This window comes from Heterocephalus glaber, unplaced genomic scaffold, assembly GCF_053883595.1.
Source record: "Heterocephalus glaber isolate CG9 unplaced genomic scaffold, H.glaber_assembly_v1.0 deba00000122, whole genome shotgun sequence".
NCBI classification, from domain to species: Eukaryota; Metazoa; Chordata; class Mammalia; order Rodentia; family Bathyergidae; genus Heterocephalus; species Heterocephalus glaber.
In genome coordinates, this window is record NW_028258138.1 from 24,453,796 (window position 1) to 24,473,232 (window position 19,437).

Below are 19,437 nucleotides of genomic sequence, written 5' to 3' on the forward strand. Positions count from 1 at the left end.
TTATGGAAAAATGTCTACTTAATCATTTCTTAAGTAAAGAATTTTAGTAAGTATAAAAGCAGGTCAAGTAAATGTAACAAGGATGTATTAAATAACATTCAGCTACTCCTTATAGAGAATAAAAATGAATGAACAAGTTATCATTCTTTTTTCCCAAAGTTCTAGCAAGTTCGAACTTGCATATTATGCTTAAATGTAAGAAATGCACAGCAGAATACGATGCTGTATTTGCCATGTGTGAGGTACCACTGAGAATTCAAGAGGAGTGGTTATTTCTAAGTGAAAGACCTTCTAAGGAGATAGACATTTGATTAAGTGGTCTCCAATATTAGTGGTGTTGTTGGACAGTGTCCAAGGTAGTCACAAAAGTGGAGGTGGGGCTCATCCCACCCAGGGGCAGGTTGCAGATTTACTGAAACCATCACACACTCAAAACAAAAATCTCAGGACATATTAGTATAAGGCATATAGAGATTTACCAGGCAACATTAAAATAACACACTAAACAAAATAGAGTATGGACCTTCAAACGGGAGAGAGGTGGGTGCTATATTCTGAAATTGGGGATATTTATGTGTTTGATGGGCATAAATCTGTGCAATTTGTGAATCTACAGAAAGTTTGGGCTTGATTTGCAGGAGAAAAGTCAGGCCAACCCACAGGTAGGAAAGTACGGGCTCATTTTACTGGTGAAAAGATAATCCATTGAACAGGTGAAAGGCCTGGGCCCACTCTATTATTTTTTGTTTTGTTTTAAGATGGGTGATCTAGGATGTTTCCCCTAAAAACATTATTTGAAACTTTTGAATCTTTTTCTCTATTTTAAGGTAAGATTTCTGCCTTTTACTTTATCATCTGAGCTAATTTATAGGTTTATAGTCTGACTAAGGGATTTTGGGTGTGATTGGCCTGAAAGTAAAGGAACTAAAGGTGCCTAGGAAGTGCAGATATGGAAAACCTTGGGTAACTTTGTGTCCTGAAGTTACAGTCTTCTTAAAATTACAATTTTTTCAATTATGATTTTTCTTGTCTCCTTCCTACCTATTTTTATTCTTCTTTCTTACTTCAGTATGATTTTAACAAGCATAATTGAAAATGATATAGAAGAACAGGAAAATAAAGAAATGATCCAAAAAGTCATAAAATTTTAGATGTTTGGAAATAATACAGTTAGAAGCAAAGGAGCTGTGTGACCCACTCCCTTCCCTTCAACAACACACCACCCTAGTGATTATCTATGCTTCTATAATCCTAAAAGGGGGGGTGGGGGTTGTGAGCTACTTCCCTTCTCTCCATTCAACCATAGCCAAACACCACCCTAATGATTATCTTGGTTTAAGTTTAAGAGGTCGCTGCTGACTCCTGACATCAGAGAGAGACAGTGGGAGGCACTTTGGATCAGTGGTATCTGACTCTATAAATACTAGAGGACAGCATTATCAAGCCCCTTTTTTTTTCTTGCCGGCTTTGCCCTTCTGCCTATTCCTGAAGCCCCATGATCTTCAATAAACTTACTACATACTATGAGATGTATGCTTGGCAATTCTTTCCTTCTCATACACAAGAACCTGGACTATTTTGGGCCCAGTCAGCTGTAGCAGCAATATTAAAATAATCAAAATTTGTCAATATCCTGAATATGAATAGATGAATTATATGAACAGTGTCTGGAAGACATTGAGATCATAGATATTAGGCCTCAATTCTCAGAGTCAATTTGTATTTGGTTTAATAGGAGAAAAGAGAGTAAAATATCTTGAATAAGGGACTAATTAGCTAGGTATATATACCAATGCCCCATGAAGAATTTAATCATTATGCACTTCAAACAAATAATAGTAAAATTTTAAAAATTAAAAGGAAAAAGGTAATAAGAGGCCAACTAGAATGCACATAAAGAAGCAGCATCAAGCCTTTTTGTAGGTGATGAAGAATTCCAAAGAAAGGTTACAGAAAATCGAATAAGACCCACTTGGAAATAAATAGTGACGATAATGGTCTGGCTTAAACCACCATCCCTACTGTTGCAACTTCTCCAAGTAATGAGATACTCCAACAAAAACACTATGCTGAATGAAGCCAATTGTGAGAGCGTCTCAAAAGAAGATACAAGCTGAAATTGGATCGCTTTAAAATTACTGAAAGCAACGAGGCAGCACAGCTTTAAGAAAACTGAAGCTAGAACTAATGTTACCAGTGTTTGGGTGCCAGTGAAATTTTTTCCAAGTTCTTGGTGTCCTGAAGAAAAATGTAGACAAGACACACACAAAAGGCAGCAGGATTTACATTTACTGAAGGTGGAAAAGAAGTAAATTCTTCAGTGAGAACAGGCTGGTGAAAAGGCTCATGGCAGCCACCAGGAGAATGGCAAGATTCTTTTGTATCTGGAATTTCCTGCTCCATCATGCAAATAAGACATTTAGGATGATTGTCCTATCAGAAAGTCACTAGACCTGGCATCAAATTTAAGCTGTGGAAGGCTCCCTTGATTTCTCACTGTATGTAAATAAGGAGTTGAAGACAGCACTTCTCTGGTTAGTCCCATGTACAGAGTTCAGGAAATGCAGGGTCATTCTAGACTCCGTGTTCTGCGCATGTGCCCTGGGTCTCAGGACTTTGACAAATCATGCCTATTTGCTTGAGGGAATTTGCTCCTGCCCTAATCTCTTTCCTCACTACAGTGGCCTGTAAACATTTGTTGAGCTAACAAAAACAGCTTAAATTCACTGGTCCCAGAGATAAAAATCAGAAACAATGTGTGCAAGAAAATTTAATCCCCAAAAAGAAAAATAATTTTTAAAAATGTTAAAATGAAGTGGGCTGTGATGGAGTACAATGTTCCTATGGCTCCTGGCATCTTAATGTGTCAAGTGAGGTGTGTAGGCAAAATGTCCAAGAAGAAATGTAAGAACAGATTTAACTAAAATTTAAGAATTTTAGACAGATTAAAGTTTTATGTAAACTACAATTCTCTACATTTAGAATTCATAATTTTATGCAGGATTTCTTTCATTTTCTAATATGGTAACTAAAGAATTTAGCTTGTGTTACACAGATGGTAACATTATATATTATTTTACTATATTTTAAAGGTGAAATTCTATATGATCTTTATTATGCTGTGCTTATTTATGTACTTATTTATGCAAAATTGATAAGGTTTTAAAGTGTACATAGTTAATTTTGCTTTATGTGGGGATAAATTCATATCCTGGTTGTACTAAAATATTATTGTTTATTGAATAAATATATCATTGTTTAGTGAATAAATAATAGACTCAAAATTGTTCAGATTATAATTAATCAACTATGAAAGTGGCCAAATATAAATAACAGCACAGTATGTGTTTGTACTATACAATTGCAGCTAACTAGTCATATTTCTGCATACTTTAAACTTTTCAGTACTTACACATGGCATTCAGTAGTGTTTTAATTATTTCCTTCCAACTATGTCTTAAGCAAGTAAAAGAAAGATCAACTCAAAATGGATTTGGAGGTGGGGGTTTAAGAAATGAATTCTGAAACCATTCCATTGTTCTATGTGCTCTTTGTTCATATAACTAAGCACTAGCTAAATAGCTAAAATAAGTATTCATTAAATATCACAGCATATCTGCAATATGAATAATGTGTAAATAATATAAAAGGTTAACATATTTTTCTTTTACTCTTTAAAATCTAAATCCAATTAATGTGCACATATTACCTTCATTATGATAATTGACAATTATTTCATATTTATAAAATAATTATTTTGAAAAATTTTTGTATCACTGGTCTAATAAGCAGTTTTACTATTATTTATTTCACTTCTGGTTCTGACTGCACATTTTAAATGAGTGTTTGAATTTTATGAGCAATGTAGCTATATTTTTAGAGGGAAGATACTTGATTTCAAGCAAACATTAAATTTTAACAATTTATAAAAAGTCACATTCCTATGAAATTGGAATAATATAATATTTCATTTATATTATTGTCACCTGGTTCCTGTTTCCTGTTATGAGTCAGAAACTAAGAATACAAAAAGTTGCCCTAAGAAAATTCTTAAGATGTTCTTACTTTGTACATTTTGTATGACTCAAATCATTGGTTGGAATAATGAATTCTAGAACAGAAAGTACTTTATGCAGTGACTTGTGCTATTTTCAAAGCTTTTACATGGATTAACATGCTTCCTGCTCCATTGTTATCTGATTAATTGTCATTCAAAAGAATATAGAAGATTAAACCATTATAAAATCAAATAACCTCATTTAGAGATAATCAGTGTAGTCAGTGGAATATAAAACTGAGGGTTTTTGAAACTCTTAACTTGCTTTCAGCTGTGTCTTTAAATCTTTTATAAATCATGCCCATCAGCATGTCTAAATATCCTCATGCACTGATTGTCTCAAAGATGTGGATTAATTAAAATATATAGTAAAATAGATTTGAAATGAGGATTCCAGAGTTATGAAGTGATTTTCCTAAATAGCTATTTGTTGTGGCAGAGTTGCTGCTTTCTGGATTTGAGAATAGTGTCCTGTCCACTTTATAAAAATACTGTATGTTTCCACTGGGAGTTGTGGTCTACATCATAATTCCAGTTACTCAAGAGGCTGAAGCAAGAGGATCAAAAGTTCAGGACCAGGCTAAGCAACTTAGAGAGACTCTGTCTGAAATTAAAAATTTAAAGAGAGGGAAAAAAAATACCTGGGAAGTAGTTCAGTGCTCCCAGGGTTCATCCCCAGTGCACACATCCACAATATTTTCCAGTGTTTTCATCCTAAAATTTTCTTTTCTGCTTATGAATAATGCATCTCACATAGAGAAGATGCCAATATTTTAATAAATGAAAACTTTAAAAAATTGTTTTTGCAGGATTTTATATTTCTACACCAACTGGTCCAGGAGGAAGAACAGGAAGAGTGGGACTTTTCAGCTTACCCTTGGACACCTCTTTGAATCCAGTCTGCCTTAGTTTCTGGTATGCTCTGGTTAGTTACTTCTTAGTTTCTAGGAAAACACATGTTAAATATTGTCTGACTTAATGAGTGGCATTGCCTTTCTCATGGTATTAGGCTTAGATTTCACTAAAATGTTGGCCAGTGTTTCAGTGCATGCATTATTACTTTTACCATTGATAAAGTAACAAAATTCTATAGATTTTTCTCTCCTCGGGAATTCTCACACTGAAGGAAAAGAAAATTTCAAAAATAATAAAGGATCTGAAGAATCTAAAATATATTTACTCTAATATAGTATCAATCCAACCATTTTTGCTTATTTCCAAATTAGGTATTATATGTATGGTGACAATGTCTACAAATTAAGCATTAATGTTAGCAGTAGTGAAAACATGGAGAAGACTATTTTCCAGAAAGAAGGAAATTATGGAGAAAATTGGAATTATGGACAAGTAACATTAAATGAAACAGGAGAATTTAAGGTTTGCAAAACACGTTGTGATTTATATTTGTATTTATTTATGTTAATATGAGTAATTTTACAATAACAGTGAAAATAATAACATTTTCTGAAGATAGTCAAGTCTCTTATCTACTTTTCTAATGTGTCTTAGCTTTATTTCCTTCGAATACTTTTATTTTCATTTCCTTATTGACTTATTAAAAACCACTTATTCAATTTGCTGTTTGAAAAGTACAGCTTATAATGATCCATAAAATCCTTGGAAACTTTGGAGACAATTTCAGCTTTCTTCAGCAACTTCATAGCTCAGACCAACCCTGTCTTCCTACATTCCTTACCACCCTGAGATTTTCACCTTTTTACAAACCCCACATAGGTCAGGCTTTAACTTTTCTGGAATCATCATTTCCAATTAGGACCTCCATGCCTGTCAGTATCCATCCACCTTGCCCTACTGTGGCTTCATCTCCATGCATTTCCTTTAGAAACAAATTCTATGAGCTGTATCATTGCAAAGTCTCTGATCATTTATTTCACATTGAGGTGAATCAATTTTTCAGATAACAGTTTAATGTGTTCTCTTCCTAAGGGTTTTTGCAGTGGAAATATAGGCGATTAGTTGGGCCAAATTAACAATGCTCTAATTGGGTAATTTTAAGCAAGATGGTATCACTTTTAGAAGACATATATTTGGACATACTCTGTCATCACCAAAGGCTCCAGCTCTCTCCTATAATTTGACATATAAGAATCAAGCAGTCATGAATGATCCTCATCCTCATTCTTGCCCTATCGCTTTCTTTCCTTTCCTTGTTTTTCCTTCCTTCCTTTTTTTCCTTTTTCCTTCTGTTTCAATGTTGTTACTGTGAAGTTTTCTTCTCCCACTTTGATTACTTTCTTTTAATCCATGAAAGAGTAAGGAGAAATGGAACATCAAAGGAACAAAAATATTTAGAAGTGATGAAATAAGTATTTCAGTGGCCAAATCTGGCTAAATATCTTTTCTAAAATGATATAAATGGGTACCTATATTTGGATTTAGTTCACCTGGAAGAGTGAGAGTATCAAGCTCTATGAATACAGTAGCTTCTCCAACTCCTTACCCAAGATTTGCTTTTCATGTTTCAATAACCCACAGTGAACAAGAGTCCAAAAATATAGGGAAAATTACAGAAATAAACAATTCATAAGTTTTAAATGATTTTTCTTATAGTATATTACTATAAATGTTCTACTTTAGTATGTTATTTTACTCATCTTATTATACTTAATTTATACATTAAGCTTTATTATAAGATATATGTGGTATTTGAATTAATATAGTCTATATAGGGTTCAGTACAGTTTGCAATTTCAAGCATCTACTCTGGGTATCAGAATATATTCCTTCATGATAAGATGAATTACTGTATTTGCACTTGGAGTTTGCCATTTTAATATAAAATCTTGAGCAAGTCACCTGAGTCTCTTTGAAATGTGGTGTTTTGTACACAAAAGGAAGAAAGTAATATTTAGAATGCCCTCTGGCATGAAGTAGGTGAAATGAATGAACACATGTGTGAATGGATGAGTGTTCAATAGTGCTCAAAAATTAAATAAGATATTTACCATTTATTTAGTATAATACTCCTAAGATACATATAATAGGCATTCTGTTCATGTGTTTCTTTTCTTATATAGAAAAGTATTCAAGAAAGTGCAAAAGTTTCTGTCCCTGAGAACCTAATATACTACCTTTCTCCCAAGTCTGATTCTGGGTCCCCTGTGGAACACTTTTATACAATATTCCATCCGAAGTGATGGGTGAACTATTACTATTACAGCAAGCACTGAATGATTTATTATTCTCCCATTTAAGTGATCTGATCTCCCATTTAAGTGATCTAATCACTGAGTCCTCTTTGAGTATCTATGCGCCAGAGAGGCTGACAGCCCCCTGGGTAATACCATTGGAAAAAGGGATCTGGGATATGGTCAGTATCTGCTGCCTAATGATGTGTATGCATAACAGAATACAATGGAGCATGACAATACTGGGAAAGAGAGTCAGAGATGGGGAGTCAAAGATTATAATAATATTTCTTAACTCGAAGAAAGACACAAGTGAAAATTTAGCAAGTAGGTACATATAAATAAATCAAAAGGACTTAAAAATCATAACTCATCCATATTTTACTATGTAGTAACTTGGTTTTCATATATTTAGCAATCACAATGTTGATTCTGCAGATTTTATTAAGTCACAAGAAGAAAAATCAAAAAAGATTAGAGAGATTACTATACATCTTTGAATTTCAGGTTGCTTTTAATGCTTTTAAAAAGCAAAGGCTGAGTGATATAGCATTGGATGACATTAGCCTAACACATGGGATTTGCAATGAGAGTCTTTATCCAGAACCAACTTTGGTTCCAACTCTTCCACCAGAACTTCCTAGTAAGTAACCTTAATGTGCATTTTTCCTGAGTCACTATTTATGGTAGAGCTTGCTTTGACTTGTTTTATCTTCTTGGCCTAATATTTTTAACTGAAAATCATAGACTAAAATATAAGTAACATTGAAAAATAATATGCTTTACACAAAAACTTACAAAGAAGGTCACTCACTGTTTCATTATGGGTTGTATTTATGATCAGATTAGTACTTTTTCATATTTGAGTTTTTGTTTGTTTTTTTGTTTTGATATTTTGAGTCAGGATCTCTCTGTGTAACCCAGACTGGCCTCCAACTCATGACAATCTTCCCGCCTAGCCTCCAAGTGCTGGGATTACGTGAGTGGCCCACCATATCCAGAACTTTTTCATTTTTAAAAGTAAAAAAGTGCTGATTTCTATTTTGTTTTTACTAAAGTACAAATTAATGCTATATTGTCCCTGTAGGATGGCCTGTCGTCTTTGGAGAAGGTGCCATCAATTTCTCATGACCTTTTAAAGGAGAAATTTAAAAATTTCAAGGGGAATTCAGTAGGCCTGAAACTTACCAATTCTATTTTTAGAATAATTTAATGACAATGATTGAACCTGTACTTTGAATATATAGACCTAGTTAACACAAAAGATCTTTGTCTTGAAATGGTGCCTTTGAAAGTCCTTATTTTCCCTGCACCGAGCCATTCATGTGTTGTAACTGAGTAATGACCAAGATTCCTTGCCTATAAGATCTTTTAATGCAAAAGAATAAAAAAGAAATGCACATCTCCTTGTTTTTTTACATCAAACTGGAAATATGACAGTTCAAAGAAAACTCATTATCATTCATCTTGTCCTTATAAAAGGATGCAATCCCTTCACAGCAGTTTCAAATGATGAGATTTGTAGAAAAAAGAAAAACACAGGTAATTAATATCAAATACTCAGTGTCTTTCTGCGAGGATATTCTCACTGAATTATTTTCATGGAAAAATATCCTTTTGCCTTTGAACTGTGGTGGTTAGAAATTAGTGTGGGTCTAAAGCTTTTCTTGGATTGAGCCTCCTGGATACTTTCTTTTGCATGAATTTAAGCCAGGAAATCCAATCTCTCTGTTTTTCATTTTTTTTGAACACCCTTGAAACATAATACTTCCAAAACTATATATTTTTCTGCTTACATGCTGCAAGTTAAAAGAAAAAAAGTAGAAGTAGATTAGAAATGAAGAGCTAAAGACAAATGACTAGTGTCTGAAAACATCTAACAAATGAGCTACCATAAATTGGGGATGCAATTATATTGTCATACTGGTCCCACATGCATTATACTACTAATTTCCACTTGTAGCTTGTATATTAAAATGCTTAGATGCTTATGAGGAATATTCATGAATTCTGCAATATTTTAAACATTCATTTAAGTTGTACACTTAAAGCAATATTCAAGTATGTTTACCAAGTATATGAGAAAATTAAGAAAGGATAAAATTTAAACTAGAGAAGGTTCTAAGTAAGCATGCAGATAAAAAAAAAATGACATGAAACTGAGAGAAAAGCAGAAAAGCCCCATATATTTCAACATGATAATGTTGCCCATATAATTGTGACAAGAAGTGAGTTTCTTGAAACCAAACTCTTGGTCTAATTTACCTTTGTCACTAATGCCTAACTGGCTCTAAATAACACATAAATAGATGATCAATAAATATTATTAGACATGGACTCTATCTCTATCATTATTTTCATTATATTCTTTGGTTGATAAAAATATTTTTATCAAACCAAATTTTGGGACCAGAACTAAAGCTAGGAAATGATGAGGAGGGTGCATGTAGAGAAAATACCAACAAGAATGTAATAATCTGAGCTTTGTGTCATTTGAAAATAATTTTTTCAACTCATTCTCTGTAGGTGCCCTACATATCTGTTACACAGAACATTTTTGAGCAAAATTACACATTCAAAATCCTTAAAATAACTTCCAGTTTGATAAAAGACCAAGTACTAGCAACATTTTATATTGCAATCATTTAAAACAATAGGATTTCTTCTTAGTCCTTTCTGTCAATCTGTCCCTCTACTCATCAATTGAATGGTTAAGAAAAACTTTCTACATGTAAGGAACATAGTTTCATATATACAATATTTAAAACACAGCAAAATCATTTTACTAAAACATAACATGAAATAATTTATTTATATATCATATATACAAGTACATTTTAAAATATGACTTCACATGTTGAATATACCCTACACATCTTATCTATTCTAGTCACAATGTCACCGAAGTTTGGTATCTTTGCATATTTTAACATTAGGCAAGTGATAATGGTAAAATAGCCCATATCATTTGAAAATATAAACTTACAATTTGCCCAGAATATATTTGTTCCAGTTTCCAAATGGTTTATTCAAGGCAATCTCAAGCACACCAGAAAATGTTAATTACCATCAAATGCTTTCTGAAAGATTTTATTCTAATACCATTTGCAATTGGTTCAGTGAAATTCTTATTTGAACAGAGCTTTTCTGGGTCCAGATCACTGATTTGTTTAAGCAAAAAAGAAAGAAAGAAAGAAAGAAAGAAAGAAAGAAAGAAAGAAAGAAAGAAAGAAAGAAAGAAAGAAGAAAGAAAGAAAGGAAAGGAAATCATGGTTGGCTTTTCTTTCATTCTTTATAGAACATTTAAATAAGAAAATAATCCCAGACAAGTAAATGAATAATAAAGTTCAGTTTCCTCCCTGTCGCTAGGGGTGCATGTTGTGCCTAGTTTGGGGAAGTTTTTTTCACAAGGCAGAGTTTCTCTCATTTGTGACTTTCTTCATTTGCTGCTCCTCCACCCCCAATTTCGTCTGTGGTGTTGGCACTAGTTAATTTCAATGTGGAGATTATGCTGAGAACAATTTTTGAAAGCAAACATTCTGTTTCACAAGAATGATACCAATTTCCAAAGGTTTACTAATAATTCATTACAAGATAACTACTGGATATAATAATGTATACAAAAAGAAATTCATATTTCAGGACCTCAAGTTAAGGCTAAATAATTTAATTTCAGTTCTCCAAATAGAAATGAAGCCTACCAGGGACCTGGCTCTGACTCTGGTAATTGATGATCATATTCATATCATTCTTTTCTATTCATTTCACTTAGGACTCAAACTCCTAGAAAATTTCCTATTAACTTCACTCAAAAATTCCTGTATGAATGTTTTAACTGGTGTATTTTGTTTTAGGTATTTTTACCTTCAAAACAAGTAAATACTTTTTACTATCATTGGCTATCTTTCTAGTAAGAACAAACTAACCAATTAGGAAAGACAATTTAAACTTGATTGATAAGAATTTTTTAATGTATTTATTAATTTATCTATCAGATACCTATTTTTTATTATAATCATATTCTAATTTATTGTTGTACCCTATATATCTTTAATTCAAATTCTCTTACTCTAAAGGGAAGCTAGGCTCTCCTCCTTTCCACTCCACAGTAAATGTCTCCACATTGTCACATACCCAGTGGAAATCAGAAACTTAAGCATGAATTAAAAACGGTATGCCTCAAGGATATTATCTATCCCTGACCACTACTTTGCAAATGCTGCATACTATTTATATTTTATATGCAGTGGAAATCCCTACTGGCATAGTAAGAAATTAATCAGAGTACAAATGTTTGTGAAAATAGCTTTAAAAAAGAAAAATGAAAGAGCTTAACACTATAAATGAATAAACTTTCCAACACTAGACAGGCTACTTTACCTCATTCCCTGGGTGGCCATGGTTTATCTAATGATGCAGCATGACTGTGATGTCTGGAATTACATTTTATGACTCTTTGACTCCTTTACTAAGAACCACATGCTACATCTCCACTGTAGGCCACAATACCCATAATAGTGATTGTCCCATGATATTTATAGTGGCTTAAAATGCTTCTGTTAATTCTTTCCAATCATTTATATGCAGAGAGTTACTGAAATTTGTTAACCAAGCATGAATCAGAGATATCTTAGAGGTCAGTCATTTGATACAAAACTGTAATTCAAATGCATTTCAGATTGTACTTCTTAAGTATTTTCCAGGAATGAATGTCCCAAGACTTCTGTTTAAAGGAGAAATGCTAAGTAAACTGCTTGGCTGTACAGGCTTATCAATTCCACTTGACAATTTTTTTGCTCTGGTTGTGAGTTTATTAATGTTCTACCTACTCATTTTTACTTTAATGTGATGCCATTAAATGTTCAGTTACATGAAAATTCAATGCGTTCTCAAAATGTCAACCATTTACTACATTAGTTATATAAAACTTTGAAATCTTCCTTTTCCTTAACTAGAAAACAGGGATAATGGTATAACACACACACACACACACACACACACACACACTCTCACATTAACCACACTGGTCAAGTTGGCTTTCCCCAGTCTTCAATCTACAGTCTCATCTTTGTCCTATAGTTACAATTTACCTCCCCAATGGTCTCATTGAGGATTGAATTATGTATATAAATTGAGAATTATTAAAATTAAATTAACTATCTGCATGTAGGCCTTATAGGATTGGTGCATATCAGTTAGAAATTTTTCCATAACACTTAGTCAGATATCACTTGTATCAAGTGAAGAACCTGCCCTTTATCCTGCCTATTCTTCCTTTGGTTTAAATCCCTTCATCAGCATCCTGAGTAGACTACTTACTTCTTTTTAGATCTTTCCTTCATGGACCTTTTCAGTGCTCTGCTCTCTTTCTTTTTGTCATATTTCTTTTTTGTAAAATTCCATTTATGGAAATTTACTCTACACTTCCATGCCTTGGACCAGATGGAAATGATTCAGAGTTTAATAAACTCAGTAAGAGATAATAAGGTTCTGTGGAATGAGCTTGAGATTAATTGGATGAGGTCTTGACTTTGACATAAATGTGTATGGCATAAACAAATGACCAAATAACTCCAAATTTCAGACTGTCCATTTAAAACTGAAATATAGCAATTACTTAATCCAAAAGATGTTTTGAAAACCATTTATAAGTATTTCTAGTAATGGGTAAGCATTTTTCCAAAATTATCTCTTTTACAACAACTCAAAAAATTCTTAATATAGAACTATTTTACATTGGAGAAAACCAAGCCTTAAAAGAACAGTAATCCCACAGGACAATTTTAATCCATTAGTTCTAATGCATCTTCCTTTTACATGCCACATTATTTTCCTAGTTGAGGCAATATGCATGGACTCCCAAGAGCCAATAATATTTTGTGAGTTTTATTAATTTTATAATTTTCCCCATATCTGGATAAGCCTGGCCCAGAAAGGAACATGAGAGAAGACCTTGCCTTACAACTTTATAGAACAGGACAGACAGACAACAATGCTACTATTAGGGTATAGTAATGGTCTCTCTTCTTCCCATCATATATATCATGAAATCCAAATATAAGTACCTTGTTACATGTAAACGTAGAAGATGCACATGAATTTCAAAGGATCTAAGAAAAAAACACAGATAATATATAAAAAAGATCAAAGAAGAGAGTATGATCAAAGGCACTGCCATTTATGAGACAGTTATATTTTCCATAATCCAGTTTCTAGTTAGCTAAGGGTAAATAATTACCATAGTAATAACTTTTAGTAATAGGAAATATATATATATATATTTCAAAAATCCTTCAATTTAGGTTACTTTTATTCTTTTGATATTATTTTAAAATATGATGATGATAATAAGCATTAGAACTGGGACATAATGGTTGGTGAATTTTTATGTTACTTGGAATTTGTTTCTAATAAATTGGAATATAAAATAAAATATATTAAGAATATTATAAAGTTAATCTGCCTAAAGTGTCATATTCTGAACTGGGAGATCTATGCTCTATTTTTCTAATAACTTTAAATTAAGCTTCAGGAGTCCCAACTTGACTCCCTGAAAATGTTTGATACCAGCTCGATTCAGGTGTTTCAGTTAGTCTGCATTTCCTTCTTTCAAGTGGTTCAGTATACAAAATTGAAAAGCTTTTTCCCCACACTTATACAAAACCAGAAAATATAGGTTTTGTGATTTATTAGTCCTTCTCTTAAAAGAGTGGCAAGTTAAGGATTTCTTCTATTATAAATATTCTTGTTTTTCTGCAGTAGGAATTCAATAGCTTATTTCATAAAGCCTACTTATAAAAGAGGCTTGACAAAAAGATTTTCCTTATTCAAATAATTTTTTGAGAAATGCTGCACAGTATATGTTCTCTTGAAGACTCACAGACACAGTAAAAATAGAAAGATCTTGAGGTCTTCGACAAACGGACCCATTTACTTATATTTATTCCCTAATTTAAGTTACAAAGTTTTCATTTACACAAAACCTAAAATTTATGTATCAAAATTAGTATTCTAAGAAATACAATTATAAATTTTCTAGTATTGTGTGTGACACAAACATTGTATCACTAATGATTTTTTATTGTTTTCCTTTTCAGCGGCCTGTGGAGGACCTTTTGAGCTATGGGAACCAAATACAACATTCAGTTCTCCAAACTTTCCAAACAGCTACCCTAATCAGGCTTTCTGTGAGTCATTTCTTTTCCTATCAAGGTTAGACCCTCCCTAAACACAGCAAAGTTAATTTGTCAAACATGGGCACACCTGGCCTTTTTGTCTATGTGACTGCTTGCTATGATAACAAAATTAAAATAACAAATGTTAATGTTTAAATTATTTATTTCACACCAGAGTGGTTATGCTTAATATTCATTTTTTAGTCAATTCTCACAATAACTTTTCAAAGCAGTCGCTATTATAATTCCAAAGTAAAAAGTTGAATGCCATCACGAAGTGGAAGAGACAACCTTATTCCAAACACTTCTCTCCTCGTCTCACTTTCCTTGCTTATTCATGCAATGTCCACAGTGGGTATAAAAAGCTTGCAATTTGATACAACAAAGCCAATAGTAAGTATAAAAAGTAAAGAGCCAATTATGACATCCATACCTTTGGCAAACATATGGTAAGTAAATTAAGCATACAACCATAGTAATGTGGTTAGACTCCCATCATAAAAGAGGAAATAATAAGGAGGATCACTAAAACACCTAAATATAGTCAGAATAGTTTGCAGAAACTGCAGTTAGATTGTCTCAAAGTCAATGTTGTTACTTCGAGAAACTCATTAGAGCTACATAGGAATTACAATAGAGATGCAGATTCTCAAGGGTGTCCTCCAAAATTTCTACTTCATTAGGTTCAGGTTGGAAAACAGACATCTTCTTTCCAGGCCCATGCCTAGTTAAGACTACTAAGTCTAAATGGAAATTTCTGCCAGTAAAAGAAATACTCCAATGACAACGAAAAATGTGTTAGAATATGCCAACCTTTCTTCCTTCAGAAATGAAGATAAACATCACTTTCAAAGTCAAATAGAGTCACTTTTAAAGAATATATCTGATCAAAGTAGTTATTAATCTAATTCTAGGTCTTTAAGAAAACAGACATTATAATTTCTACTTCCAACTGAAGATAAATTTCTACCTTATCTATTGAACAAAGTAATGATCTAAAAAGTCCAAAAAGTATCCAAATGTAAAATAATTTGGAGAAATGAATTAAATATATTTATTCACCCAAATCTTACTAAGCACTTTGTTAGACATTGAAATAAGTAAAAAGAATTATAATTCTCTATATGAGGATTCAGATAAATAGGTATTATGGAATGTTCAAGATAAAGTTAAAATAAAGATAAAGGCAGGATGCTGTGCAGAAGGTGCATGTAAGTATTCTTTTTATTTCCCTTAAATTCTTTCAAGGTACATTTTAGGTATACAATACATTTACATTTATCATTGGATGCTTGTACCTGTACCTGAAGTATTTTGGTTCTTATTTTTTTCCCATTACCTGTGCAACCTTCACCCCCTCCACCCTTCCCTATTTACATAGACTTTGTTTCCATTATTTTTCTTTTCTCATATTTTTTCCTTTCCCTTCTTTCCTCTCCTCTTCCCCTCCAATCACCCTTATGCTTTTGGACCTTTTCTTCCTTTTTCAAATTATCAATTATTTGTTTTAATCATTTTAATCCTTATTTACACTTTCAGGTTCTCACACTAGAGAAACTATGCAGCATTTACACATGTGTGTCCTATTTATTTCATTTAAGAGTATGGCCTCAATATGCATCCATTTAGCTATAAATGTCTCTAGTCTCTCATTCTTTATGGCTGAGTAGTACTCCATTTAATAAAAGAACCACATCTTCTTTATCCAGTTTCCAGTTGATGGTCACTTGGGCGGTTTCCAAGCTTTAGCTATTACAAACTGTGCCGCTGTAAACATGGGTGCACATATATCGCTGTGGTATGAGTCTTTTAATTTTTTTGGTAAGATACCCAGAAGGGGAATAGCTGGGTCAAATGGAACCTATAGCCCTAGTTCTTTGAGGTATCTCTATACAGATTTCCACAATGGTTACACCAGTCTGCACTCCCACCAACAATGGAGAAGAGTTCCTTTCTCCCCACACCCCCACCAGCATTTGTTATTGGTTGATTTTTTGATGGCAGCCATTCTTTGTGGGGTGAGGTGGAATCTCAGTGCTGTTTTCATCTGCATCTCTCGAATGACCAGTGATGTTGAACGTTTTTTCATATATTTATTTGCTGCTTTTACTTCTTTGCATAAGAAATCTCTGTTCATTTCAGATGCCTATTTTCGAATTGGGTCTTTATATTTGGGGGGTCTGATTTTTTTCAGTTCTTTATATATTCAAGATAGTAGTCCTTTGTCTGAGGTACAGCTGCTAAAAAATTTTTCCCACATTGTAGGTTGTCTCTTAGCTCTGTTGGTGGTTTCTCTTGCAGTCCAGGAGCTTTTTAATAAGATGAGATCTCAGTTGTTGATTCTTTGTGCTAGTTCCCCTGCTACTGAGGTTTTGTTCATAAAGTCTTTTCCTATGCCAATGTCTTCAAGAGTTCAACCTAACTTATTTTCCATCAAGTTTTGTGTTTTTGTCTTAATACTTAGATCTTTAATCCACTTCGATCTTAATTTAGTACATGGTGATAGGTATGGGTCTAGTTTTAATCTTTGGCAGGTTGAAATCCAGTTTTTCCCAACACCATTTATTAAATAGGCTATCTTTTCTCCAGTTGGGGTGGTTGGCTCCTTTGTCAAAGATGAGGTAGCTGAGTATGTCCGGAGTTGTTTCTGCATCTTCTAACCTATTCCACTGATCCTTGGGTCTGTTTCTTTGCCAGTACCATGCTGTTTTTTTATCTCAGTAACTTTGTAGTATAGTTTCAAGTTGGGGATTGTGATACCTCCAGCCATATCTCTGTTGCTTAGAATTGCTTTTGCTATTCTAGGTCTCTTCTTGTTCCAAACGAATTTTTGGATTGTTTTCTCTAGTTCTGTGAAGTATATTGTTGGAATTTCCATTGGCATTGGATTAAATCTATATAGTAGTTTTGGAAGTATGGCCATTTTCACTATATTGATTCTTCCTACCCAGGAACAAGGGATGTCTTTCCATTTTCCCATATCCTCCTCGATCTCCTTTTTCAGAGTGCTGTAGTTTCCAGTGTAGAGGTCTTTTGCTTCCTATGTTAGATTGATTCCTAGATATTACCTTTTTTGGGGGGTGCTATTGTAAAAGGAATTGTTTCCCTAATTTCTCTCTCAGTGAGTCTGTTATTTGTGTATAAGAAGACTACTGTTTTTTGAGTGTTGACTTTATATCCAGCTACTCTACTAAATCTGCCAATTAAGTCTAGAAGTATTCTTAACATACAAACACAAGAAACCATCACTTAGCTCGCTAAAGAAAGTTTAATAGTTCGATCCCCGGTACCAAAAAAAAAAAAAAAAGAAAGAAAGAAAGTTTCATAATGCTAACTGGTGACATGGAACGTGTGAAGGAATTTTGTGCCATGTTATATAGTTTGAATTTTATTCCAAGAGCATCAGGGAGATGTCAAACAGTTTACAGGAAAATAGTGGTGTTAAGAATGATGAGGGCAGGATTGGTGGTGCCATTCACTGAAATAGGAAGAAGAGGAGGAATGAGTGTGTGAAAAAGTTACTTCATGTTTCTTTTAGAACATGTTAGAGTTAAGATATGTAAATCCATATACAGTAAATATTTAGTTGAATTTGTCTACATCTGAAAAGAAACAGAAAATAAAGTCTTAGAAGTCATTACAACAAAGATGAATTCTCATTCCTTAAGAGCAAATAAGAACACTCAAAAGGAGGGAGGAAATCACGAGAACAGAATATAAAGGCTAACTCATTGCAGAAATGAATAAAAAGTAATGTTTATTAATGATGACAATTTTTCCAAGGGAATTACCAGCTTGCAACATATATAAATAAATGCCAAAAATTTTAAATTCACATTAAAATTTACTTGACTATGTATTGCATTTTAATTATTTAATTTTTCAATAAATTTAATCGTGGAAAATTAAGTGAATTGAAATAGAAGATTAATAGCTTTGATATTTATAAATTTTTACTGTAGAAGTATGTGACTGTAATCTTTGAAGTATTTCATTTTATATAAAATTCATTTATGAAAATTATTTCAGATTTAATACATATTTTACTATAAATATTCTTGATCAAACCACCAATATATTTTCTGATCAAAAAGTAAAACAAAAAAATCAACAAGATAAAATAAAAACCTTAGAATGTTAGTTTTCATAAAATGAAAAAAATAATCTTTAAAAGTGATTTGAAAGTCTAAAGAGTGGTGCTTTTAAGAGAAACCAGAAGAAGTGTATTATGAATTAAGTGTCGCTTTTACTTACTTTGAGATGTTTGGAATTTGAATGCACAAAAAGGAAAAACATACAATTTAATTTTCAAAATTGTTTTGTATTTTATTACTTATAAGGTATTTGGAATTTAAATGCAGAAGAAGGAAAAAATATTCAACTTCATTTTCAAGAATTTGACTTAGAAAATATTCAAGATGTAGTTGAAATCAGAGATGGAGGAGATGAGTCCTTATTCTTAGGTAAGTCTGTAAGGACAATACTATGATGGTTGTATAGCTTGAGACTTTGGACTGATGGACAGAACATTTCTCAACAGACATAATCACTTTTACAACAGACAAAATGAAAATACAATAGGATAACATACTTATTTTTATGGAGAACTTTCAGTATGGGCACAGTTGCATTGGTTACATGATAATAGTCATCTTCAGCATTCTCAACAAACCAGGTTTGATATTGTTGAGTCATTAGTTTCAGCAAGTGTCCTTATAACTTGCAGACCAAAACCTAAGGGCATCTGCAACAGTAAAATCTGGCCTAATGTTCTTGCAATCAGCACACAACTACATGAACACTGAAAGGAATGGATGAAGATCCCCTGGAAACTTTCTCTTGAGCATGAAGGAACACAGTGATGGAGAAGATTCCCTGGTCATGTAACCCATTCACCCTTATGCAGAATTCTCCAACAAAACCCTGAAGAGACCTAGGGTGTAATCTACCTTGAAGAGGATTTTAACAGCCACATACAGGATAAATACAGTAATGAAAGTCTTGATAGTGGTAGGATACTAGAAAGAACTGAGAAACTTCAAATTTGGTTTTCATG

The 19,437-nt window shown here is 32.8% G+C and overlaps 1 protein-coding gene across 3 annotated transcripts in view; it reads left to right on the plus strand.

The window, feature by feature from the left end:
- Positions 1–19,437, plus strand: part of Tmprss15 (transmembrane serine protease 15) — a 127,410-nt gene that overhangs the window by 44,808 nt on the left and 63,165 nt on the right. For all 3 annotated transcript variants that reach the window (XM_087213657.1, XM_087213669.1, XM_087213663.1), the window contains 5 exons: positions 4,867–4,972; positions 5,284–5,434; positions 7,714–7,849; positions 14,304–14,393; positions 18,722–18,844. In XM_087213657.1, the coding sequence (XP_087069783.1) occupies positions 4,867–4,972; positions 5,284–5,434; positions 7,714–7,849; positions 14,304–14,393; positions 18,722–18,844 (606 nt within the window). The remainder of the gene's footprint in view (positions 1–4,866; positions 4,973–5,283; positions 5,435–7,713; positions 7,850–14,303; positions 14,394–18,721; positions 18,845–19,437) is intronic.